Source organism: Cicer arietinum, chromosome 2 (genome assembly GCF_000331145.2).
Source record: "Cicer arietinum cultivar CDC Frontier isolate Library 1 chromosome 2, Cicar.CDCFrontier_v2.0, whole genome shotgun sequence".
NCBI lineage: Eukaryota > Viridiplantae > Streptophyta > Magnoliopsida > Fabales > Fabaceae > Cicer > Cicer arietinum.
The window spans coordinates 8,876,659-8,903,269 of record NC_021161.2 but is presented as its reverse complement, the minus strand read 5'-3'; the positions used below and the strand labels follow the sequence as shown (position 1 = coordinate 8,903,269).

General features: G+C 25.7%; 4 protein-coding genes across 7 annotated transcripts; 3 read left to right on the top strand and 1 right to left on the bottom strand.

Annotated features, from left to right (window-relative positions):
• The first annotated feature begins 990 nt into the window (after positions 1 to 990).
• LOC101491626 (thioredoxin H2-like) lies at positions 991 to 2,383 on the top strand. Its single transcript, XM_004489909.4, has 3 exons — positions 991 to 1,216; positions 1,676 to 1,798; positions 1,897 to 2,383. The coding sequence occupies exons 1-3, from the start codon at positions 1,088 to 1,090 to the stop codon at positions 2,026 to 2,028; spliced, it is 384 nt and encodes a 127-aa protein (XP_004489966.1). The 5' UTR covers positions 991 to 1,087; the 3' UTR covers positions 2,029 to 2,383.
• A 6,405-nt stretch (positions 2,384 to 8,788) lies between these two features.
• Positions 8,789 to 14,927, top strand: LOC101491183 (thioredoxin H-type 2-like). 4 transcript variants are annotated; one of them, XR_003471637.2, is made up of 4 exons: positions 8,789 to 9,018; positions 9,120 to 9,245; positions 9,534 to 9,725; positions 14,670 to 14,927. XR_003471637.2 is itself a non-coding variant. In XM_004489908.3 (3 exons), exons 1-3 carry the CDS (start codon positions 8,887 to 8,889, stop codon positions 9,663 to 9,665), a joined length of 390 nt encoding a protein of 129 aa, XP_004489965.1. In that variant the 5' UTR covers positions 8,790 to 8,886; the 3' UTR covers positions 9,666 to 9,918. The 4 variants fall into 4 exon arrangements, 1 of the variants encoding a protein (XP_004489965.1); XR_001143331.3 differs by lacking the exon at positions 14,670 to 14,927 and adding an exon at positions 12,167 to 12,428; XR_189415.4 differs by lacking the exon at positions 14,670 to 14,927 and adding an exon at positions 12,158 to 12,428.
• Positions 14,928 to 16,785: 1,858 nt separating this feature from the next.
• Positions 16,786 to 17,891, top strand: LOC101490867 (thioredoxin H2). Its single transcript, XM_004489907.4, has 3 exons — positions 16,786 to 16,998; positions 17,088 to 17,210; positions 17,568 to 17,891. Exons 1-3 carry the CDS (start codon positions 16,873 to 16,875, stop codon positions 17,697 to 17,699), a joined length of 381 nt encoding a protein of 126 aa, XP_004489964.1. The 5' UTR covers positions 16,786 to 16,872; the 3' UTR covers positions 17,700 to 17,891.
• A 338-nt stretch (positions 17,892 to 18,229) lies between these two features.
• On the bottom strand, positions 18,230 to 20,446 carry LOC101490542 (uncharacterized). The gene is made up of 2 exons (XM_004489906.4): positions 20,010 to 20,446; positions 18,230 to 18,942 (listed from the first exon to the last, which is right to left on the bottom strand). The coding sequence occupies exons 1-2, from the start codon at positions 20,402 to 20,404 to the stop codon at positions 18,492 to 18,494; spliced, it is 846 nt and encodes a 281-aa protein (XP_004489963.1). The 5' UTR covers positions 20,405 to 20,446; the 3' UTR covers positions 18,230 to 18,491.
• Positions 20,447 to 26,611: the final 6,165 nt, after the last annotated feature.

Genomic DNA, 26,611 nt, shown 5'->3' with positions numbered 1-26,611 from the left:
CTTTGTTAACTATTATATACTCTAATTATTATAAATATAAAGGAAAATGATAATAAATTCAGAGTAAAGTATTTACTATTAATTAAAGGATATAATTGAAAATGAAATTAAAATTACATTGAAGACTAAATAACTACAGTTTTCTTAAGATATTTTGTTTTATAAATGTCACAAATATTATGAAACAAAATAGAAATAGAGTGTAAACATATTACAACTCAATTTACTCTGTTACTCCCTAACTTTAAAAGAGTTAATTATTCTTTGATTTAATTTGATGAGACTCATGATTCAAATTAATTTTCTTTTTAACGGAACCCATACTTCGATATTATTCACTCGTTATTAAGCACGTGAGTGTCTTCATAAAAATTGAAAGCGTTCAATGTGTTTGGTTTATTTAAAATGGGCGAGTTAAAAAAATTGAAACAAAAAGTCAAAATTTAAGTTAGAAAAAAAAACCAGAGAAAAACAAAATGTCTTTTTATAACGTTAATTTTTGCAACTTTTGTATTTATATATCATTAATTTTTATACACTCTTCCAACAATTTTTTATTTTATATCACATTATTAATATGTCACATCACTTTGTTTATTTCTAACTCGATGTAAGTGTGAATTGGCTTTAGAGTGTATGCAGTATATTTTCTTAATTTTTATAAAGTTAAGAATTATTTTAGAGCATCTCTAACGGTAGTCAAATGAATTTGTCCGTCAGCGTATAGTATAATTACATAAAATTTAATTTTTAACAAATTAATAAAAAATTAAATAAATTATTTTAAAATGTAGACATTGAAATGAGAGACATACCGCTGTCATGAGAATGAGAAGAAAGTGTTATTAGATGGTCCCACCAAGAATCTGATGCGTGCTGTTGTTCTGTTTTCCTTTAATTTATTTTTCTTATTTTGTTTTTATCATGTGATTGATTTCATTAGAATATGATAATTATGGTCTATAAATACATTATCACTCTATATAAAGTCCTTCACAAAATTCACACATAATAACAACAATTCCTACACAAACAAACTCTCCCATTAATTTTAGTTTTTTTTATTAGCAAAAAACAAATCAACATTATGGGAGCCAACTTTTCTAATTTAGAGTCTGTTGTTGAGAAATCAACGCAGCCATCACAAATCCTCACCTTCCATTCCACAGCTAAATGGAAGGCTCACTTTGAGGCCTCTAAAGAAACAAACAAACTGGTAATAAGTTTTGATATTATATAATTCAGGGTAATTTTTTATTTTATGTTTTGAAATTTTTAAAATTAAATATAATTTTAGTTATATATTTTGGGATTTAAATGAAAATACTTTTATTACTACCAAAGCAATTGAAGCGTTGTTATTATATTTCTGAAATATATTAAAATTGTAAATAAATTTCTAATATCTCTTTCGTTAATAATTTTTTGGGTTAAATTGAAAATAAAAAATACATTTGAGAATAAAATTAATTAACTAAAGATATATTTGAAAAACAAAAAAATACTAACAAAAGACATATTAATATTTACATATGTTTTTGTAATTTTGATAAATTCAAATACTATTGAGACAAAGACATATATATACTCGAGAACTAAAATGTCTATTTACCCGATATATTATTCTATTCAGGATCTTATGAATTGATTAATTTACTTTCTTAATATGTCAAAGATGGTGATTGACTTCACAGCTACTTGGTGTCGACCTTGCAAATACATGGACCCAATTGTGAAAGAATTAGCTGCAAAATACAAAGATGTAGAGTTCATTAAGATTGATGTGGATGAGTTAATGGTATGATGTTTATATATATACACATATGATTAGTTCGTTTTAATTTACTTGATCTTTAACTATATGCAACATTTTTACTAATGTACAAATGGAAATAGGAGGTGGCTCGTGCATTCCAAGTGCAAACAATGCCAACATTTATACTAATTAAGAAAGGAAATGTCGTTGAAAGAGTGGTGGGAGCAAAAAAGGAGGAGTTGCAAAAGCTGGTTGAGAAACATAAGAATTGAGTGTGTGTTGATCCTCTTGCATTGTAATAAAGTCACGATGACTTCATGACATACTACTTAGTAGTATATTGATAAAAAAATACTAATTATTTGTCTTAAAATATTAGTAAAATTAAGTGAAATAAAATGAATGTATTTTATCTAAGTTAAATATATTAATGTTTGATAATATTTTATTTATATTTTAAAACTAAGGTATCACTTAAGTAATTAAGTACCGTAGAGAAAATAAGACACTAATTAAATTGGTGTTGTTGTTAGTCATGAGTATGATTTGTGTTATATGTAAATCTAGTGTTCAATTAAATATCAATCCATGTGTACTGCACAATTCTATAAAGTTGGATATTTAGTATTTAATTTGCATAAAAAAAAAGGACATAAGCAATTAAACAAATACTTATGGCCATGACGGATTTCAAAGGTCGTCTTCGAAATATCTTTAGACTTAATACTATTAATAATATAGAGAATTACACAAAGAGAAAAAATAAAATACGGTTAGAATTTCAATAAAAATACCAAATCTTACGAATTCAAAAATTAGAAACAAAATATATAGTAAAACATAAAAAGACTAAATTATCATTATCTTATAAATATAAAAACTCAATAACATATTATCTAGCAAACACAAATTTGATGAAAAGATGATCTCATATCTATTTGATGACAAGATGATCTCATATCTATCTTAAGTACTAAACACACAATCACCTCTCAATTGATTCATAAAGTTGTCTATCCTAAATAAATGATATTTATTCTTCATGTCACCTTAATAAACTGGTGGTAATCTACACATAACTTCATTGAAAATTATTAAATTCTTTTTAATCAAAAATACATGTTCACTCTTAGAGAAATAGCCTAATATTTTTATTCTTTGCGATTCATGACTAATTATATTCTTATTGATATATTTGTTTTCTCATGTTATTTATTTATTTTATATTTAATGTATGGAAATTTCACTATAAAATTTGTATAGAAAACATCAATATTATATATTTTGTATAGTCTTAATAAATTGTGGAAGAATTTAACATTCAAGTTTCTCTATATGATTGTGCACGCTATAATTTACCTTGATCTTCATTTTTTTTTAAATTTGTAATACAATTCTTGAAGAAGTAGAATTTTAGACTGATTTATAAGAATTATAAGTATATTTGATTTTAGTATAAATTGAAACAATCTGAAAGAAAAAAATATCTATTTTTATGTTAATCAGCAATATTCTTTGAGTAGTAAAAATAAGAAAATATTTTTCAGAATATTTTAGAAATAAAGTCTAGACATCTAATTGTTTGAACAAAAGAGTGATTATCAATTAAAAATGAAAAAAAAAATCATATAATATTATATATTGAACTTTATTTTCAACACAAGTGAATGTTTCATACTATAATGTTTGAATATGACGAATATTTTGGTTATAGTCATCAATGTGAGTTACATGTGAAGGGTGAGACAAAGAATATTAGTATTATTTTTATATATCTATCCATTTTTATATGATTTATATTTATTTTATATTTCAATATTTTATAATATCTTGATCCTATTTTTCTTCATTTCATAACAAATATCATTATGAACTTCAATTTTTGTTTTTAATTCATTATATGTTTATTTTATTTATTATTTTGGTAAATCATTTACATTTTCTTCCTTTTAGTGTAGTTTTATGTTTTTGTTATTTTAAATTTTAATCCATTTAAAAAATTATAATTTTTTTTGTTGACTTTGTAATTATATTTTGTTTCCCTTTTTTCTAAATTTATTTTAAATTGACCATACATATTTTTATATAATTTTAAATTTTAAATTAATTAATCTTGGACTAGATACATAACACTATATATCTATTTTAAATGATGGATATACTAATATATTTTTTAGTCTTTAATCCTCGGGTTCACAAAGGAAATGTGATGATAATTAATATAAAATCAATGAGACAAAATTAGTCTCATTTATTTCTTTATTACTAATAAAATTGAAAGAAAAAAATAAGTTACAATTTTGAGAAATTCTGAAGACTTGTCAAGTTTGATATTTTTCTTCTTTAAATATTTGTATGTAAAATAATGAAAATTACATCTTTTATTGTTTTTATTTGAATATCTAAAAATAAGAAAATAAGTGAAAAATAAATGTTATCAAGGTTTAAAGGAGATGTATAGTATGTGCACACCTTTTTTATACTTGAATTAAATTACAGCCTATTATTTATTATATTATTGCATACTCAAGTATAGTATTTTTTAAACTAATTGTGTATGAAGTGACATAAAGTAAATTTTATTATATGTCAGTATAAATCTCATTTAGCGCACACCCTTTAAATCTAATTTTTAATAGGAGCAGAGCATAAAGACCGAAGACTTTTTCAAACAAGGAAATATTTATATTCCTTAAAAGAAATGTTTCTCAAATACTATATATAAAGAAATTTATATATTTTACTCATATCACCAAAGATCTTCTCGAAGAAGCCAATTATTACTGACCAACCAACACAATTGTTGAAGCAAAAGCAAAAGGAAAAAAGATTTTTTAAAGAAATGAAAAAGAAAGTAAAATCTTCTTTACGACCATACATAATATATAGTTTACATAGAAACGTTAATATATTCTGGATAAAATTATGATCCACCTTTTTATATCCTCAACTTCATAGAATACGTGTACATGTTTTGTTTTGATTTATATTTTTCTTCAAGTGCATTGATCAGGGGTTAAAAGAAACTAACACAAGTTAACAACTATAGATATATAGTTCATTCAATCCAAAATTGGGATGAAGTATAGATTGTCACGTTGAATGAGTATTAAGAATGACGTCTAGAGTTACATTTCTACTGTTTGCAAATTCTTTTCCTCATAATAAATTAATTACAAAATTAATATATATATTTGTTTATAAAAAAAATGATGTTGTGCTTTTTCAACAAATCACAATTATCATTTATCACCTATGATTAAACTCCTAAAAACATGCGTCAACTATGGTATTTTATTTTAAAATTAGTTTGAGAGCTGAATTAGAATATGATTATATTATTATAGAATGAAATATATATAAAAATAAAAATCATAACTAATGAAAAATTGAAGTATTTGATTTTGATCGGAAAAGGACTGTTAAAAATGGTCGGAGATGTTTAACGTTTTAGATAAACGGTAGAGTCACTTTAGATGAAGTGTTTTTACAAATACTTTAACGCATAAATCAATTAGAATTGAAGGGAGTAAAGTGTATAAATGAATATGTACCCTACTTCCGATAAGAGTAACTTTAATATAGTGAGACCATTGAAAAAAGATAATCGTGGATACGATTATACCATTACAATATATTTAATCAAATTAATAGATCGTTGTTTGATATATACTCCGATCAATCATATAGATTGTGTCCGAATGTGATATACAAAACTATGCATCAATGAAGATCTTAGATGTGTGATAGATTAAGCCAAAGCCTAATAAGGTTGAAATCTACTCTTAAAAATATTATTGTTTTTAATTAATATTTTTGTTTATATTTTAGGCTAAATACCACTTGTAGTCCCTAAGTTAATTTCAGTTAACGTTTTAGTTTTTTTTTTTCTTCTCGATTTGGTCCTTTATTTTAATTTTAAGTGACAATTTGATCTTTTATGTTTTAAAATGTCAACAATGTTATCTTTTTTTTTTTTTTTACAAAAATTCATCAAAATTTTCAAACCAAACTCATAAAATTAATTATATTCTTCAATATAATACAAATTTTATCAAATTCGTAACACAAATCTTCAAATAAACTCATATTTTCATTCTTTATTTGATGTTGTTAGAGATAAATGACCAAATAAAAAAAATTAAATAACTAAAATGTTAACTGAAATTAAGTTAATGGACTACAAGTGATATTTAACCGATATTTTATTTTGAAAGGTATATAAACCACAAAAACATATGAATAATAGCATCTTAAAAGATAAGGTGAGGGACAGGGAGCTAGGTCTTTATTGTGTAGATATTTTATTATCAATTTAATATTATTTTTTCTTTTCTTTCAATAAATATATATTCAGCGATGAACTCATACCGTTGTTATAAAGATGATGCCCTCTAGTTACTAGCCGCAATTCGACTTGTGAGACAGCTCATACTTTAATTTGACAAATTGTGAGACAGCTCATTGGTGTTTGACATAATAAAAAAAGGTACAATTTAATTAAGTAAAACATATCTTGTCTTTAAAATCATCCAGACGTACTTCATTAATTATGTTAAATTTGTTTTTTTTATAAGAAAAAAAGTTTGTATAATATACATAACTAATTTAATTTAGGTGTGAATAAATTTATCCATAACATTTTTAATAGTAACCTAAAATTTACCATTTAATTAATTCATCATCTATCTTTTAAAATAAAGGTCGTTTGAATTTTTTTCACATAAATTGAAAAAATCATAAATGAATTAATAATAATCATAAAAATTTTATAAATTTATTTTTATTAACTATAGGGTATTAATACTTTTTATAAATGTATCATGAAATATAATGACACTTGATTTAGATTTAAAATTGAAATAAATTAAATAATGTTACATAAAAAAAAAGACACTTATTTTAGAACAAAATTTATTTCCTAAAACGATAATTATTATATAATAAAAGAATGATAATTAATTTAAGAGAATTTCTACGATATATAAGTGAGTTTGATATGTACCAACATATTTGTCTTTAAATTTATAGTAAATAAATTTTGCTTTGAAAAATAATTATTTTCTATCATTTATATGGTTATAATAACTAAATATTATTTATTATTCATAATAGTAAATATTTAATATTTTATAATAAAATATAAAAAATTAGTATAATGCTTACAAATAATAATATAATATTTTTTATGAAATAATATTTTTTTTAAATACAATAATCGACAAATATCTCTTTGATTTATAAAAATATTACTAATTTATTAATTTATAAAACAAATGTACCAAAACCTTTCGATTTATGAATATATCGTCAAAACTTCTTTCATTTAATTAATAACCTTAAAACATTCTTAATGGAGACCTCTAGTTTATAATCTTTTCTCGCATGCCTTTGAACTAATTATCATAATGGAATATTCTTAATTAGTGGTCACCAAGAGCTCAATTACTTTTAGATTTTCTTTAGAAAAAAAGTATAATGCATTGTAAGTGTAAACTAATTTTTACTGACAGTGATTGAAAACTGTTGTCAGCAGAGCAAATAGGCAACATTCATTCTGTTTTTGCAAAAACATATCATCCTTCATCATCATGAGTACAAATTAGCTCCTGTTTCTATATATACACCAACGTGTATTTTCTTGCATCATAAATTTTTGTACTCTATATGCTTCACCAACGTAATTTGGATTATGATCAATATTGGACATTTAATTTTGTGCATTTAATTTAAGACAAAAATTAATAAATTCATGTATTTGGTTTTTTTTTTTCTTAACTTTTTTTTTGTGAGACCAAACACTTTATTGGATTTATGAAGAGTAGAGACATATATATCATGCATATTCACTAAGTGAATGGTTAAAAGAGAGATAAAATTAATTTTCTACGTGAAAAAAAAAATATTGATTATGTCAATCACTTTAGTCAGCGAATTTGACCATTAGATTAGATGTTTTTTTTTTTCGTCAATAAAAGACTATGAGGTGTTCTTTAAGAGTTTCAATTGATTTTGAGTTCATATATTATTTAGCCTATTTCATTTTCTAAGGAGGAGAGATCAATTTAATTTTATTTGCATGTAACCATTATTTCAAGACCACACACCTTACACAAGAAAAGATACAGGGATGCAACATCATATCTATTTTTGTGTGCTCTTTATTGAAGATAAAAGAAAATAATGACATGCATGAAAATGTCATGATGCAAAAACTTATTCATAAAACAATGTTTTATGAGTATGAGATTAACTAGTCTAAATATATTTTTTGTTCAATGCAAATGAATGAAGCAATATGTTTTATGAGTATGAAGTAATATTTTGCATTTGACCTTATTTCAGATACTATTCAATATTACAACAAAGAGAGAATTAGTTATAAGTCCAGATAATCTTAAAATCTAATATATTTGATAAATCAACATATTATAGATTTTAAAATAATCAAAATTTTATGTTTATTCTTGATAGCATAATTATTTGACTATTAAGTTTCTACAATATAGTATACGAAAAATATGTCTTATACGATGAATTAGTAAATTAATTTCAACAGACTCAAGAAGAATATAATGATTTAGTTTATTGAATATTGAGGTTAGAGAATATGTATTTGAAAGATGAATTGATAAAAATAAAGTATCTTGACCATGTCTTAGCAATGATTAGAATCAACATATGAAGGTGAAAAGATGGAGGCACAACACTTCGATGGTGATAAATCTTGGAGATGAGCTAGTGATTTCTTTTGATTTGACTGAGATGATATAAGTCTCTTTTGTGATAGCTCATTAATATGGGTTGCAAAGTTGAATTAGTTCTCTAAAAAATGTCTAGAATCCGATCTCTATTGCTAATAATTTTTCCATCCGTTACCCCTCTTGAAGGGTCACTATCACATCAAAAAACTCTCCCTAATTTTATTTTGTAAGAATTAAGTACTTACTAGCATGTCAATTAGAAAGAATCTGATACCTTACAAAAAAAAAGAGTGATTCCTTTTACTTTGTTAGTCCTATAAATGAGGCTCTCTTAGTGAATGCTATCATCCAAACAAGGTAAGAATAACTTCTATTCAAAATTTTAAAAAAAAAAATTGTTTCTCAATCCCAAAAGAAAGAAGCAAAATGGGTGGCAATTTATCCAACATGGAGTATGTTCATACATCATCAGCAAAGTCATCATCTAACATTCTTACCTTTAATTCCACTGCTAAATGGAAGGTTCACCTTAAAGCTTCTGAACAAACTAACAAGCTGGTGTGATATTATTAATTAAAGATTACTCATTATTTTGATGTTCATTTTTTATTTTTCTTTATTATTGTCTCATGTGTTTTTTTTCTTTTTTTTGGCTTAAGATGGTGGTTGAATTTACGGCTACTTGGTGTGCACCTTGCAAATACATGGATCCAATCATCCAAGAGTTTGCTACAAAGTACAAAAATATTGTTGATTTCATCAAGATTGATGTGGATGTATTAATGGTATACATTTTTTTTTTCTTTCAATTCACTATTTTTTATAGGCAAGACTTTGGTGAGAATTAAACATAAACATCTCTTCCAATAGAAATTTAAAATATAGTTTAAATTTGTAATTTTTTTTTATCTAAATAATTTAATATAAACTTTTAATTTAACGGACGGTTTTGTAAAATTTGTATTAGTTAAAACGATATAAAACGATGTAATAAATTTGATATATATAAAATTTATAGATGATTAGTTGGTATTAGGAATTAATTTGTGCTTTTTTATTTCAATTGTAAACAGGATGTGACTCAAGAATATCAGGTGCAAGCAATGCCAACATTCATATTGATGAAGAAAGGAGAAGTTGTTGACAAGGTGGTAGGAGCAAAAAAAGACGAGCTTACAATGCTGATTGAGAAGCATAAAAACTGAGTCTTTTAATCTTTGCACGTGGTTAAGGCTGTGTGTTGATCACAAAGGAACAAGAATAAGGTTAAATTTATTTAATATATATCATGTCATTTACATGTTAATTTGTGTGATTTACATTTTTCCCTTTTTTAGATTGTTTTTGACGTGCAAAGCGTTTCTGTGTAACCAAAAGCGAAAAAAGTAAATTGTAATTTATTTTCATACCAAGCTTTATTTATGCAAGATTGAACTCTCTTGGTTAATTTCAAAATCATCATATGTTGTCTAATTATTTGAAATATTTGTTTCTGTCATATTATTTTTTATTTTACATTTTTAATGAAGTATTAACTATTTTTCTTTATTGATATATTATTATTATTATTATTATTATTTTATTATTAGGTTAACAGCAACCACATTTTTGAATTGGACATCACATCTTCATCCAAAACCTTAAGTCATTGTGTATATGGGTCATCTCACCGATATAATATTCAACATCCACTTTTCTATCCAATGTAAAACTTCTTCACTCACACTTGATATACCAAATTGACAAAATCAAAGTTATTGATTGAATTTGTAATTGATCAAATCTAATATGTAAGTATAAATGAAACAAACGTTATAACAAAATTGAAAACAAAAAAAATGGCACACCAAGATAACGAACTAACGTCACATTCAAATGACGTAAACACAGACAAAACACAAAAGTGAAACAAACTCTTTGTAAAAACTATTTATTTCAACAAAAAAAGATCGAAAACAATTTAAAAAGGTGATTTTAGACTAAAAAATATCTCAATCTAAATCACCTCTCTCGGATGGATGAAGAAGAATATAGGTGCTTAGATATTTTTAAACCACCCAATACCATATAACTATGTAACTGCATTTCGTCACACTACTTTAGTTGTCCGTTTAAAATCAAAAACAATTTTGATTTTGAGATTGCCAATTTAAAAAAAATAAACTTTACCTTAAAATCTAATATGCCAAATCTTGATTAGATGCATGAGACGAATTTGACTTGCATGCAATATTTCAAATATGTTTCAACTTAATTAAATTATTTATCTTTAAATTTTATTGTGCCTAACATTTTTAATTTGGGGTTAAATTTTATTGTTGGTCCATCACAAAAAATAGACCCAATATCAAATAGGGGATTATATCATCTAAATAAAAAAATTAGTTCAATTCAATGATCAAATTTATTGATTGTCTACAGGCTTTCAACGATGATCAGAATTAGGGTTGTCTCAATGTTTTTGGAAGTTCTATTCGAATCTAAAAATTCGAGTCTCTAAAATTACAAAACTAACATCAAGATTCAAAATTATAACACTTAGTGATAGCAGGTGGCGCCAATAGGCTATAATCGTTGTCACATTTTCACGAAGAAAATTGAGTATTTATTATAGATATAAGGTGCAAATATAAAATTTTAGAATGTTCAACTTATAAAATTAAGAAATAAATGCAATTTTTTAAATGTTAGGGTATACTATACAAAAAAATTGAGGTACTCCATAATTGGAGGCCATATGCCAATGTTCTGGTTGCACAGGTTGATAGCGGGCGTGATGAGAACTATAATTCATTCTTAAAATTATAACTCCTTATCTAAATTACTTCCTTAAAAAATTTAGAGATATTTGTTTATTCGGTCCCTTAACTTAATTTCAGATAATATTTCTATCTTGTTTTTTTTCTTTCTTGATTTAATTTTAAGTAAACAATTTGATATCTTATGTTTTAAAATGTTAACAATGTCATCCTTTTTTTAAAAAAATTCATCAAAATTTTCACACAAAATTCATAAAATTAATTATCATCTTCAATATAATACAAATTTAATCAAATTTATAACTCAAATCTTCAATAAACTCATATTTTCATTCATTATATTTTTAAATTTTTGTAATAAAATTTAATAAAGGACCAAATTGAAAAAAAAAAAGTATTAGCTGAAATTAAGTTAAAGGATCGCAAGAATCATGTCAAATTTTTATTAGAAGTAAAATTTCTAATCCAATCCACTCTAGTTGGATTCAAATTCGGAATTCTAAAATTGATAGACTATATGTAAATTTTTTTATAAATCTTCACAGAAATAGTTTTCTATAATCTTATAAATGGATATACTTCTCCTAATTCAAATTTATTATTATAATTAAAATAAGGAAGAAAAAAAATAATTTTGTAATCTCCTATTAGTTTTGTTGCCCTATATAAATATAAATTCATATTTGGTTTTACAGAACTTTAATTCGGTCAAGTTAAACATACACCAAATAAATTGAAATTAAAGTGAGGTTATGGTCCACCAAATTTTGGTGCCGAGAAGAATACATTGGTATGGCAAAGAAAGTAGTGGAGTTAAAAAGATTCGGGACCATTAAATTTACTTCTTTATTTATGTATTTAATGTTTTATTTTATTATTTTGAGCGGTATTAATGCAATTGTTATAAAGTAGATGCTCTCTATCCAATTGTGTAACAGCTCTTTTAGGTATGGTTTTGGAGAAAAGATGGCAAGTAAATTTGGTGGCAGAAGCAGAACCTCTCAATTCTCATCTCATCTGTCAGAATCTTTAGATTTGTTTGTATATATGCTGCAAAAGTCAAACACAAACATTGCCTTCAAGGCTCAAGCTGTCGGTCGATATCCAAATATTGCTTTTAGTACCATAGGGCAAATGAGAATCGCTCTTTTTGGTTATTGATTTTGGTAACATTTTAATTTTTTTTTACAATAATTTTGGTTATATTTATTTAAGCGCGTCATCCTCATTAATTGCTTCAACTTTTTATTTGGGCTTTTCATCTATTAATATTTTTTAGGTCGAAATTCGAAATTTTCATACCCAATCACTTTTTTAACATCTTTTTAGATATATACGTCATCAAACTCACAAGTGTATTTATCCTCATTTCATATATATTAATTAATAAAATATTTATGTATAATTTTAGTTATTTATATTTTATTTAATATTCATTTTAATTATTATTATTTTTTTATTTTATTAATTTCATTTTTTATCTTTATTAAGTGATGTATTTTAATTCTTATCACTATCACAATAAAAATTATGATAACATTTAATCGTTTGAATTCTTTTCAACAATTGTCAATATATATCCACCATAATATTTTTTTAAAAAAACATCTATTTTACCAAATAATAGATTTTTACTTGAAAAAAAATTATCCTTGCATGCTTTTGAAATATATGTAAATCATTTGAAATAAATGATATTTATCTAAGTTCTTTGAAATGAATAACTTAACTTTACAATTGATATAAGATTAGATCTCAACAGTTAACAACAATAATTATATAGTTGTTTGAAAGAAGTATAATGAAAAAGATTAATATTCGTCGTTTATAAAAGATAAAAGACAAAAGTGAAATTAAAAAAAAAAAGACAAAAACAAATATTTAGTAAAAGATAAAAGATCGAAATTATATTTAAGCATTAATAAAATGAATATGGATGAAAAGGATAATAATAATAATTTGATTGAATTATCCTTTATTAACAATTTGAGTGTTATTCTCTATCGTAAAGGTAAAGTAGACTATACTATTTTGAGAATAATATACATAATATTAATTAAATGATATAATTGAAAAAAATTAATTTAACATTAAAAATTAAAATTAATATTTATTTTGAGACAATTTATTGTTAATGTAACAATCATTGTAACATGTAGACAATGAGTAGGAGTTGGAATATGCTTGATCAAGTTATACTATAATCTATTGAGTGTTATATATTATTAGCTATCATCTATGAATTTCTTAAGTATTGAATATGATATTTTACTTAAACTTAATTACTACGAGACTTTTAAATATGTAAAAATATATAAACAAATATATTATTAAAAGTAATAGCAAGTATATAATTTAAGATAATATGCACAATTTAATATGAGTGTTTAAATGGATCAGTACAATATATGATCTACTGTGGAGCAGTTCCCAAAAATCACTTGAAATTGTAATGATGATTTGTGACGTTGTTTGAAAGTAAAAGTTGAAGATCTTTGTTGTCGTTACAATTGAGATGATAAATTCCTAGTATCGATTTGAAGAGTTCAGTTTTGAGGAGTACTTATTTATTTTCCTTTATTTTTATCGAGTGAATATTAATCTAGTCCCTTTCTCAACTCTGAGAATGAGGAGGAGCATAAACGTCTGTTTCTATGAGACAATATCTATTTTTATTGAAATTTTAAATAATTTTCAAGTATCAGTATACGGTAGACCACTTATCAAAGAGGTTCTGTTGGAATATTTATATTATATTATATTTCAATAATATTATATGGGCATATATTTTCTATTATAATTATATTAGCTATTTGTTAATAAGTGTCTTTCTATCTTAATAGAATTGTGATCATATTAAGAATAAGGCTACACATATTTTTGATTAAATAATTAATTAAATTATTATTTAATTGATATGAGTCAAAAAATTATGAGTGGATATCATACGACTCATTTGGGAATAATGAAAATTCAATTGACCATTACTCCATATAAAGACTATGATTTTCGATATAACAGATATTGCATATTGTCTCTTCTCCCTATGTGAATAGTGTTTAAAGCATAAGAAATTCTGGTTGAGAAAGAACTACAAGCCAATAGATGTTCGTCATCCATCTATATTTAAGGATACTTAAAACTATTCAGGTTCGCTGTTGAAAAATTATTAAAGCGATAAATCTATGTATTCTTAAGACTTGATCTTTAATAGGTCAAACATATTGTAAATCTTAAAATTGTCAAGATTTATGATTTTTTTTTTTATATTGATATACATGTAAACATACTTATTTGATTTCTACAATAAAGAATGATTATATTTATTTTAATTGATGAATTAGTATATTAATTCTAACAAGTTGTAGGTAGATAAGTTGTAGATTTGCCTATTGCTCCATTATTTATGTAATTATGTCCTTGATCTTTTAATTGTTCTCGATCTAATAGAGATAAAGGAAGCTCGACTGGAGGCTCAATGTCATGATCAAGGGCCAAGAAGGCTAAAGAGGCTTGTGTTGTGACAAAGAGTCAACTACTTTCTGTCATCTAAGCCTATACGAGAAAAAATAACACTAAAAATTGTTCAATCAGTCCAATTTGATGGAAATTAAGCCCAATGAGGGGTTTGATACTATCTTCTGGCTTTTGTTCTTGCCGACAAAATAATAAATATAGGTTTGAAATATATTCGAATTTAAGATAAAACATTCAACTTAATAATATTAATATTTATCAGTTGAATTAAAATTTAAAAATAATAATTACTTATTTTTATTGGTAATTTTTATTTATTTAGAATGTTTTTAAATTTTAGTTATTTATTTTCTTTAAATAAAGGCCAATTTGTTTGGTCTAGTTAGTCACATAGATCTCTAGAAGAGAGGTGCAATTTCTGTATTGGACTTTATTATTATTTTTGTAGTTTTAGTTTTATATGATAAAATATTTTATACGATTGATAAGTTATAATTAATTATATAAATAATTTTACAATAAATTTTAATAAAAATTAAATATTATTAATAATTTAAAAGTTGTGATGGATAGATAATATAAAGAATATTTATACAGACTGTCTATATAAATTAATTTGTTTAACACATCTGTATATTTTTTTAAGGATAACAATGTATTGAACTCTTATTTATTTTCAATTTATAATGCGATTCAATATTTCAATGTGAAGTTAAGTTAAATGATTTTTTTTTGTCAGGTTTGTTCGTTATATATATGTCAGATTCTTTTTGTTTACTTTTATAATCATAAGTAATTTATCTAAAAATAAGCACAAGTAATTTATAAGATTATATTTTTTTCTAACATTTAATATTTTTAGGATTAAATTTATTTTTTATGTCATTAATATTGACAAAATTTCCTATAAAGAATAATGTGATTTTTGTCTTGAATAAAATATGGATAAGGTACTAAACCAAATTATTTTTGTTAAAAATATAGTTACTAATATATTATAGGGCCAATTTGTAAAAAAAAAAACGTTATAGAAACAACAATAATATTTTATAAAAATTTATAAGGCTAAAAAGCACGTTTAACCCATTTTTTAATATATTTTTATGCATATTTTTTTATAATTAAAAACTATCATTTTTTTACAAATTTTCATTTTAGCTCTTTGCTCATGGAAAAAAAAGTTATTTTAAATTATAAATTGTTTTACAATATCAATTGTAGAAGTGATTTTGTTCATTTTCTTTCCATCATCTTTTTATTTGTCTTTATCGTACCATTATTCATTTTTTGTTGTTGTTAATATCAACATAAAATAATTATTTTTCTTCTATTTTTAAGAGAAAATCTCCATCTCCAAGTAATACCAACATAATGAAAGTCATTAAAGTAAACCAGATAATGAAAGTCATTAAAGTAATACCAACAATAATATTATAGATTTAACATAATACAACTTACATTTGTTTTTTTAAAAAATATCTCTCAAAAATGTAATTTGTAAAACTTCTCAAAATAGTTTTTCATTTTAATTATTTTTTGAAATTTCATAATCCAAAAATAATTGTAACAAATAGAATAAAAACTCAAAATGATATTTTATAATAAATTATTTAAATCAATTTTTCGTTTGAAACTTCATTTTAAAATTCTTTTTTAAAAATAAAATACTATAAATATCATTTTCTTTAAACCTATAACAAACGAGCTCATTGAGTGCAACTTTAAATATTTATAAGTATAAAATAGAAAAATAGTTTAAGTTTATAAATTGTAACAAAGTCAAAAAAAAGTTATAAGATTTTTTTTGGGTACAAACTTATGAATTTTTGTAATCTATATGAAAATGCCAAAGTCCCTTATAATTTGGGAATAATCCTTAACATAACCTTTTTAGTTATGTTTACATCAAGTAATGTGTGGAATAAGAACAACCATTCAAGATTCCATCAAGTGCACACGCTCTAAAATTTGTCCTAACAGCTTCAGGATTCCATTTTACAGCTTACAATGTAAAGCATCTGATTCATTTCAGATTTCATACAAAATCACACAATTCTACAATTCTCTATATATATATTCCAACCATTTTTTCCATCATTCCAACAAATTAACAAACTCATTGCTCATTCATACACCTAAATCATTTTTTTTTTGGTTTATCATTCATATACCAAACATGGGATCCAACTCATTTAACTTTTTGTATGTTAATAGACCATCAAACCCTTCCCATGTACTTACCTTCCATTCTACTGCTAAATGGAATGCTCATTTTGCTGCTTTCAAAGAAACTGATAAATTGGTATGTTTTTGTAACTACCATCTTTAACTAGCTAGTATCTTAATCATGGTAAAATTTAGTTTCTGAATGTTGTATTTTCTTTGGTATAGATGGTTATTGATTTCACAGCTAAATGGTGTCGACCTTGCAAACTTATGGACCCAATTATGCAAGAGTTTGCTTCAAAATACACTCATGTTGAGTTCATTAAGCTTGATGTGGATGAGATAATGGTATGTTTACCAATCACCCTTTACTTTAACTGGTTTTTTATTTAATGTAAAAAATAACTTTATAAATCGTTATAATTACTCTGTCAACTGTTGAAATTGAGAAGCTGACATAAGATATTTTTTCGTCGAAAGAATTATTGTGTCAGCTTTTAAGCTATTTGAGAATTTTTAAATAACTCGCTACACTAATTAAATACTTGTAATTAGATTTTTATGTATTTGAGTTTCTGAAATTTTATATAATTTGAGATCAAGACTAAGAGATTAATTAAAGCTATTATAAATGCTATTATTTTTTAATGACATGATGATTTATCACTTGAGAACTTACTATTTTCACAATATAAATTGCTACAGGGAGTGTCTCAAAGATTTGAGGTGCATGCATTGCCAACTTTCATACTTGTTAAGAAAGGAAAAGTTGTTGATAAAGTGGTTGGGGTTAAAAAGGAAGAGCTACGAAGGATGATTGAAAAAAATAGAAACTAAAGTTTATGATCATGCACTGCAACACAAACAGAGTTTTTGCAGTACATTCTTCCTTCACTACAAGCTCAGAATGCTGCAACAAGTTGGTGCCATAATATTCACTCAAATAAGGTGTCATTCTTTTATCATTTAAGATGATACAATGTAATATGTTATGAACTACTATCAATAAAATTGGATTCTTCTATGTTATTTGACTCTGCTTATTATCAAAATCTTCAACTTACAATATGTTATAGACCAAACTAACTTAGTTCTGTCTTATAAGAAAAAAGAGAAAAATAATTTTCAAATTTTAACATCTAAATAAATGGTTTACAAAATTAAATGTGAAAATTGAATGATAGATGATGAGTACAAAACCGATGGACATTGATATAGAAATACGCTGAAAATAGTTAATAGACATGTCATAAATTGTTTTCATAAGCTTTATCAAATGGTAGCATAAATTTTATGTTAGTAGATAAATTCAAATAAACCGATCTAAACAAATTTTATGTCAATTTCAAATTTACAAACTAGGCACGTCATATAAAACATGACAACTCTATTTAACTGAAATCAGTCAATGTAGATAAACACTTGTTACCAAAGCTACATATCATGCTGCAAATAAATCACAACTATGCTAACCTCTAATATATATAATGTACAAATTTCATATCAAATAGTGGAAATTTCATATCAAGCTATTTACACTTCATGTAGAACAAGGTTAATTAAGACTTAAAATCATTAGATTAAACTCGGTCCAAGAAAAAAACATTAGATTAAACTAAAAAAAATGGTTTAGTTATCATCCGCATCAAACAAAATCATTCTTAGATCATGTTTTTGGTGTGTGGTAAGCCTTGATGGAAACATAACATCAAACTTGATTCTAAGGTTTCCTTTCTTGTTTAGTTCCTTTGCAACTGGCATACCTTCATCTGGAACCACCAACTCATCGCCTGGTTTCACAATATCGGTTACTTCGATTGTGAGATCTCTTCCATCCAAGGTTCTCAAGTTGAGAGTCTTTCCTACAAGAGATTCTAGAAGTAATATCTTTTGAATCATTACCAAATCATTTCCATCTCTTTTGAAGGAAGAGTGTGGTCTCTCATTCACGACGAATATTAGATCGGATGGAGGAGATCCTGGTTGTTGGTTTCCTTTGCCAGGAAAAGTGATTTTTGTGCCTTTCTTCCAACCTGGTTTAATGTCTATCTTCAAGATTTCTTCTATGCACTTCAACTTCCTATCAAAAGCAATTTAGAAAAACAAAAAAAAGGGTTCTTGTTAAGCCAACTTATGGTTCAAAGTAAATTGAAAAGCAAGGCAGGAAATAGTGGACATTGTAGTCCTAATTTTATGTTCATGCAATTGTCATTCAATTGGTTTAGTTCAACACTAAATAAGCATGATATTCAAACCAATGTTTTAAAATCTGATTCAGACATTAAACCACTTGAACCGAGATGAAATCACAATCAAATTGCTCAATGTCCAAATACAATGTCAGTTCATGGTTCAATCGGTTGAACCGTCCGATTCAGGTTTTAAAACACTGATTCAAACAAATCAATCAAACATATTTTTCTTCTACTTTTATCTAATAAAGATAAATCTAAATGCACACTCCATGCGCAAGTGAGCATGATTAAACCAACCAAAATAGAAGAACGTAATAGCCAAGTGAAGGTGAAGCATAACAAAAAAAGCAGCAACTATACTACAAAAGATAATAAAACAAATGATAGCCAAGGCAACACACCATGGGATCGACTACCAAGTAAAACATCCAAAATTCAGTATGCAACAAATGATACAATAGTTTCTTTTAGACAATTCAAAATTTCTGTCATAATTACAAATGCTTACAGTAAAATGTAACACAACCAGTACACTAGAATTAGAAGTGTCTTAGGCCAAAGAACTTAATTAAGCCTTGTTGAACAAATGTTTATTATAATAAGGATTTTAAATAAAGGTGATACATAACCATTTTTTATATTGCAAAAAACGGAATGCAACTGTAATTAAAGCAACATAAGTCGCATTTGACCAAAATTCTTTACAATATCAATGATCAAACCACGGTGGCAACACCGTGACCAAGGCCACCACACAACCATTTTCATATTGCAAAAAACGCAATGCAACCGCAATTAAGGCAGCATAAGATGCATTTGACCACAATTCGATGCAATATCAATAATATTGGAACACTGAGACCACTATTTAAAACCATAATCAATAGTCACCTCAACCACTATTTTAAAACCTTAATAACAATAATTAAGGAATAAGGAGAAAGTAGATTACCCAAATTCATCAGGAACAGTCCTTATAATATTAACCTTCTTCCTGCAACCCTTATAAAGCTCTTCAAGAGTACAAACCAAACAACTCTCAACAACGTCAACTGCTACATCTTCCTTCAAATTACTTCCATCACCATTTTCCTCACCGATTCGATTCGAGTTAATCGGATATTCACCATATAAATCATAGATCTGACGCTTCTTAGGGTCACTAAGAACATCATAAGCCTCAGAAATTTTCTTGAACTTTGCCTCAAACTCTTGTTTCCTTAAAGGGTATTGATTATTCTTATCTGGGTGCCATTTCATTGCTAAATTCTTATAAGATTTCTTCAAATCTTCATTCGTTGCATCACGATTCACCTTTAGTATTTTGTAGTAATCGCCAATACCCATATCAGAAAAATCCGAAAAATCGTAACTTTTTCCTTTGTTTTAGGTTTTGATGTGAGTGGTAACAAAAGGGCAGGCCCGGCCCAACAGGCCTAAAGCGAAATTATTAAATAAAATCTTTTCAAAATTTAAAATAAATTATTAATATTTTATTTAATAATTATATAAATTTTGTTTAACAAAATTAATGATATTTTTAAATCTATTTTCTCTATATTTTTCAAATAATGAAATAAGACATTTCAACTGTTATACGACAACATCAAACACTCATGTAAAATATTTCATATTTTAGTTAAATAAGAAAAGAATGTGTATATATTGTAGCACTCAAGTAATTCATGTTAACAATATGTTCACTATTTATCTCATGATCTCTCCATTTATAACTAGTATTTCTCTTATTAATGATGCACTCACCTTTTATCTCATGATTATTCAATTTATAATTAATATTTCTCTCATCTCTATTGTTTTAATTAATCAATTTAGTTGTACTGAGATAAGTATTAAATAATTTGTAATAAAAATAAAATATTTTATTTAATTTATATAAAATTTTATCAAAATTAGTTTTAAAAATAATAAAATCTAAGGCCTTTTTCATAGATAAAAAAATATTTGAGGCATTTTTTAAATAAAAAATTTTGTTTTTTAGGGAGAGGCCCCTTAGACGGACTCTGCAAAAGGGTGTGAGGAATTTGAAGGCTTGAGTCAAATGAACATTGAAGAAAAATTTCCCCTGTACCTCCATTTTTATACCTATACCCCCATAATTTTTTGAAAATGACAATTATGCCCTTATTAATTTAAATTATTTTTTTTTTTTTATAATTTCATCTTTTCCGGAACTACAAAAAAGATTTCCGATACACACCTTATTTCCGAAAAACTTTTTTCAAGTTTTCCGGTACAGAAAGTTGTTACCGGAAAACTTTAAAAAAGATTTCCGATACAGAAGTGAAAAATTGTACTACCGGAAAACTTTATTCCAAAGATTTCCGGTACAGAAGGTGTTTTCGGAAAACTTTCTCAAAAACATTTCCGGTATACACCATTTTTTTAATTTTTTTTTAATTTTATTATTTTTATAAATGATAATACATTAGTCAATAATTAACGTATCATATATATTAATTAACACCCATAAATATACCATTAATAATTAATACACTATTAATATACCATAATAATTCATAATTAATAATTAATACTCCTTTCCATAACAAGATCTACAAATTAGTTAAAATAAAATAAATACTAATATAATAAAAAAAATAAAACAAAAAAATTATTTTAAAAAATATTTTTAAAAAAAATCAAATAACTACCGGAAAACATGTGGATGAAGTTTTTCGGTGGTTTCCGGAAATGTTACGTTGAAGTTTTCCGGAGATGATGTTCTGTACCGGAAAACTTTTTTCAAGTTTTCCGGAAATGATGTTCTGTACCGGAAAACTTTTTTCAAGTTTTCCAGAATGAAAGTTGTGTACCGGAAAACTTGAAAGAAGTTTTCCGGAATGTTTTTTTTTGCTTGTTATTTCTGTTCCGGAAATGTTAAATGAAGAAATAAAAAAAAAATATTTATATATATGAGGGTATTTTAGTATTTTTCCTTTACTTTTGGGGTATAGGGATAAATGAGTGGGTACAAGGGAAAATTTTCAACATTGAATCGTTGTAATGAGTAAAAAACCGTAACAAGAGAAAGAAACTGAATTAAACGCTAACGGTTGAGAAGAGAATTTTGAGGAAATAAACACCGAAAACAGAGTAATGATTAGAATCAATCAAATCAAATATTGACTCATAGAACTAGCAATAAACACTATTATTTTTTAGTTGGGTTAATTGGGTTGACTTTTATATTATTTTATGGAAAAAAATATTAATAACAACAATAACAATTTAATTGAATAAAAATATATTTAATACTCAATATTAATTTTTATCGGATACTAAAATTTTAATTATATTATTCAATTCTTTAAAAAAGTCAACAACCTCTGACACGAATAAAATAAAAACAACAATATTCAAATATATAAATAAATTCAACAAGTTTCAAATGCATAAGTAAAACCATAGTAAATTCAACAATCTTTCAATACATTAATTTGATCATTACACACAACCCACCAACTATTTTAATTTAGCAAGCATTATAATGGCGGATCTTGAACCAAAATATTTGATGGCTAAATTTTTAAAATTTTAATAAATAAATAAAATGTATAATATTGTATTGTATATAATAATTTTAAGTTGTAAATTTTAAAAAATATATTGAAGAAGTGTAGTAAATCAAATTTTGTTTGACATTTTTAATAATTAAAAATTAGTTGAAATTTAGATTAAAAATTTTATTTTATAAGTATAGTAGTTGTTTTTATAATTTTTTTACGAATTATTCCTTATGATTTTCTAATAGTAGATATTTAGATTATAATTTAGTCTACAAAAATTGATGTAATTTTCTTACGAATTATTCCCTCTAATTTTTGTTTGAATACATTGTTTCTAATATAAAGTGTAAAAGCTAAATAGTTTAATTTGGTTGATATATATCTTTAATAAGTTTTTATAGGGTCCAATAAAATTCATATCTCATTTCAAAATTTAATCTTTTTTTTATAGCATTCATTATGACATTGATATTTAATGTGTCAATGAGATTAGATATATATTTTTTTTTTAAATAATGATATAAGAACAAAATCTAAATAAAATATTCTTTGAAATTATATATTAGTAAAATATTTTGTTCGCGTATTTTTTTTTATCATGAAATCATACAAGTAATAATTAACTATTTTTGTAGGTGGAGAAAAAATATAATCCATTTTTTAGTTATATTTTAATATTAGTTATGTTTTATTGTAGTTTTAGTTTTCTATTTTAAAACTTAACACTTTTGGTCTTTCTCGTAAATATTTGTAACTCTTGTAAAAATTAACAATTTGATACGAAGTAGTCAATCATCAAAATAATTTTTTTTAATAAAAATATTATTTAAAATATCTTTTTATAATACTTAATTATAACTTTAAAGTAAACTATTTTTATAAAAATATAATTTCAATAAATGGAAAAAATAAAAATTCCATAAACATAAACCATATAAGCCGCTGTCAATTACAATATCAAATATAGATATGCTCTACCAAAACTCACCTACAGATTAGGGATGAAACACAAATAACCCAAAATTAAAATATGGTTCCACATTAATCACGATTTTTGCCGCCATCTACATATAATTCTGATACTTCCAAATATGTGATTGGGTTGTTGCTACAAATTGAGCCAATAAAATGAATCAATTGGGCAAATGAAATGGATTTGCAAGAACATGATTAAGGGTTATTCGTGCTTCAAATTGAGGGGCGAAAGACCAGGATTTGCAACGATAAAGTCTTGTATGGATTTTAGCATAAAAGCAATATATATATATATATATTGACTGGTTGCGAATCTGAGTGGAGGGTGGTTCTTGTAGCAAGAGAGGATGAGATACGACCGGGACTTGCCTAGGGCGGCAAAGTTTGAGTGGCGGCGCTGGTGAGAGGACGGTAGAGAACATTCCACGGTATTATCATGGGAATTAGTTAACATAAAAAAATTGGTTCATTATGATATTATCATAAAAAAATATAGACAACTTAATGAAATGTCATTTGTTTTTTCTTCTTTTTCTTCCTGTGAAGTCAAACATTTGACCGATTATTTATAGAGTCTAGTGAGTAAACATTGAAAGAAATGAGAATTAAGTTGACTTGAAATTAACTATGATAGTAACTCAATTTTTGCGATCAGTGATCCCATAAAAGAAGGTTCATATAGATAAAAATAAATCAATTGTTAATTAGTTCTACTAGTGCTACCAATCATGAATATGACCAGTTGTGCGTACGACCTATTTGCGCATTCCAACGCCAACAACGAGAATTGTAGGTATGAAGTGATTGGTAGACCTTTAAAGCATGTGAAGTGTCTTTGGTTCATAAAATTTGTTTCACCAATTTACTGTATATTCAGTCTTATCGATCTAAGATCTAAGTTCATAGTCTAAAATTAGACACCTACACCCATTCGTTATAACCTAGAAAAATAATTTCTCAAATTTTAAAAAATATTTTATACTTTAGAAATATGTGGAAGATTGCTGTATTATTTTTTATTATTTCAAAAGTAATGAACAATTTTTTATTATATTTAAATTGTAATTTATTAATTATTATGATTATTTTTAAAACAAATGTCTTAAAACATACACTACTAGAAAAATCTATTTTAGCTGCTATATTTAGCATCGACCTCCGATTCCGACGCTAGTTAGCGTCGCTGTAGCGTCGGTCCAGTCGACGCTAAAGTAACAATTTTTTAAATTTTAAAAACAATTTGCGTCGGCTACGCCGTCACTAAGTAAAATAAGGCACACACTACTTTATTTTTTATTTTAATATTTAGCGTCGAAGTGCCGACGCTAAGTTTATGATTTTTTAAAATTAATTTTTTTAATATTATTTGAAAACTTAATAACATACTTTGTAAAATCAGATTGAGCCCTCATCTCAAAACTCTCACTTCGTCATCGTCACTATGAAACCTAGATTTTGAACCCATCACTAATTCTCAACCATCTCAACGTTGTGAATATCGTCGCCGCATCAACGGTTCCATCACATCACTCACTTGGAACCCTAGCTCTCAAACTCGTGACCCTCTCGAACCCGTGACCCTATCGAACCTGTCACCCTCACTCTCAGTGTCGCCGTCTCGCGCTCGTTTGTGGTCCATTCTCAATTTAAGTGTTGTCGTCTCACTCTCAGTGTAGCCGTTTAGGTTTTATTGCATTTCAGTTGTGTATTTGTTTAGGCAAAATGTGAGATCGAATTTACGGAATGAATTCAGATTGTTAATGTTATTATTGTTGATTCTTGATTGTCAATTTCTATTGCGTTGATTCCTGATTGTCAATTTAAAATGTGTGATTCCTGATTGTTAATTTAAAATGTGTTGTTTGTGGTGGGTGCACAATAACAAGCAGGGATTCCAAGACTGTGAAGCATATGCATGTCTTGAGCAGTAGCTTGCAAAAAAAACATATGAATACTGGGACAATAATTTTGATTCGCTTACGTTGATAAAACTTTTCTTTAAATTCTATCATCATTTATGAAAGATCATCAATTCTTGTTATTCTATTCATGTTAACTGTATTGTATTTTGTATGTAGTATTAATTATGTTATTATTTTCTAGCATCCTAGATTCATTTAGATTGCCTAAGCTGATTTGATCTGATTCTGATGTTATGGGATTCTTTTTCCCCACTTCTTGTAAACATATGCATTAAATCCCTTATGAATTAATATGTGAAATATTCATATTTAAGTATTCCTTAGGACTAAAGAATATATTGTTTTAAAGTGAAGCTGCTTTCTACATGTGAGCTAGATTTTCAAGTTATCGTAGTAGGTTGTTTCAAATGATTGAATTGGATAGCAGTAACTTAATTAAAATTGTGAATGCTTAATGTCATCTTATTCTTCCTTTACCTGAAGGTTTTCTGAACTTTACCTCTCTCTCTTCCTTAGGATAAGGATAACAGTGTCTACAAACCAGATTCTGAGTGGGTGCAATGTGACAAGTGCAGAAAGTGGAGAATGTTACCTCCCACCTTTGACAGCCGAGGATTGACTACACACTGGTATTGTAACATATATTTCACATTCATATACCTGTCTGAATAATTTGTGATTGATTATCCATTGCTTGAATGTGTTAGCAATATTTCTTTTCTCATTTGCAAATATGTCTACACATATAAATATTCCAGAGAAACTGTTTTTCTGAGAAGCATTTTTCTTGATGATTTAGGCATTTAGCTAAAAGTAACATTGGAACCAATGAACCATTACTTAATGAAATACTCTGATTTTTTTTTGGGGTCAAATAATTACTTTGTCTTGTATATAATCACTACATGTTGAGTGCATTTTACTCAAGCAATTCATATCATTCTGTATCTTGAAGAGAAAGTAGTTGATTTTGAAAATCATTAAGCTTCTTGAGATAAAATCTTAACATAATGCTCTTGGTTTAGAAAGAGAAAATTGGAAAACAAAGTTAGTGTCACAAAGTAAAAGTCAAGGGTAAGACATGTAGATCTTTATGCAACATGTGAGACTCAATCTTGAATGACTAA

Coding starts and splice junctions, on each gene's coding strand:
- LOC101491626 (XM_004489909.4), top strand. CDS start 1,088: ATGGGAGCCAACTTTTCTAATTTAGAGTCTGTTGTTGAGAAATCAACG. Junction 1,217..1,675: donor CTAAAGAAACAAACAAACTG/GTAATAAGTTTT, acceptor AATATGTCAAAG/ATGGTGATTGACTTCACAGC. Junction 1,799..1,896: donor TTGATGTGGATGAGTTAATG/GTATGATGTTTA, acceptor AAATGGAAATAG/GAGGTGGCTCGTGCATTCCA.
- LOC101491183 (XM_004489908.3), top strand. CDS start 8,887: ATGGGTGGCAATTTATCCAACATGGAGTATGTTCATACATCATCAGCA. Junction 9,019..9,119: donor CTGAACAAACTAACAAGCTG/GTGTGATATTAT, acceptor TTTTGGCTTAAG/ATGGTGGTTGAATTTACGGC. Junction 9,246..9,533: donor TTGATGTGGATGTATTAATG/GTATACATTTTT, acceptor AATTGTAAACAG/GATGTGACTCAAGAATATCA.
- LOC101490867 (XM_004489907.4), top strand. CDS start 16,873: ATGGGATCCAACTCATTTAACTTTTTGTATGTTAATAGACCATCAAAC. Junction 16,999..17,087: donor TCAAAGAAACTGATAAATTG/GTATGTTTTTGT, acceptor TCTTTGGTATAG/ATGGTTATTGATTTCACAGC. Junction 17,211..17,567: donor TTGATGTGGATGAGATAATG/GTATGTTTACCA, acceptor AAATTGCTACAG/GGAGTGTCTCAAAGATTTGA.
- LOC101490542 (XM_004489906.4), bottom strand. CDS start 20,404: ATGGGTATTGGCGATTACTACAAAATACTAAAGGTGAATCGTGATGCA. Junction 18,943..20,009: donor ACTGTTCCTGATGAATTTGG/GTAATCTACTTT, acceptor TGCTTTTGATAG/GAAGTTGAAGTGCATAGAAG.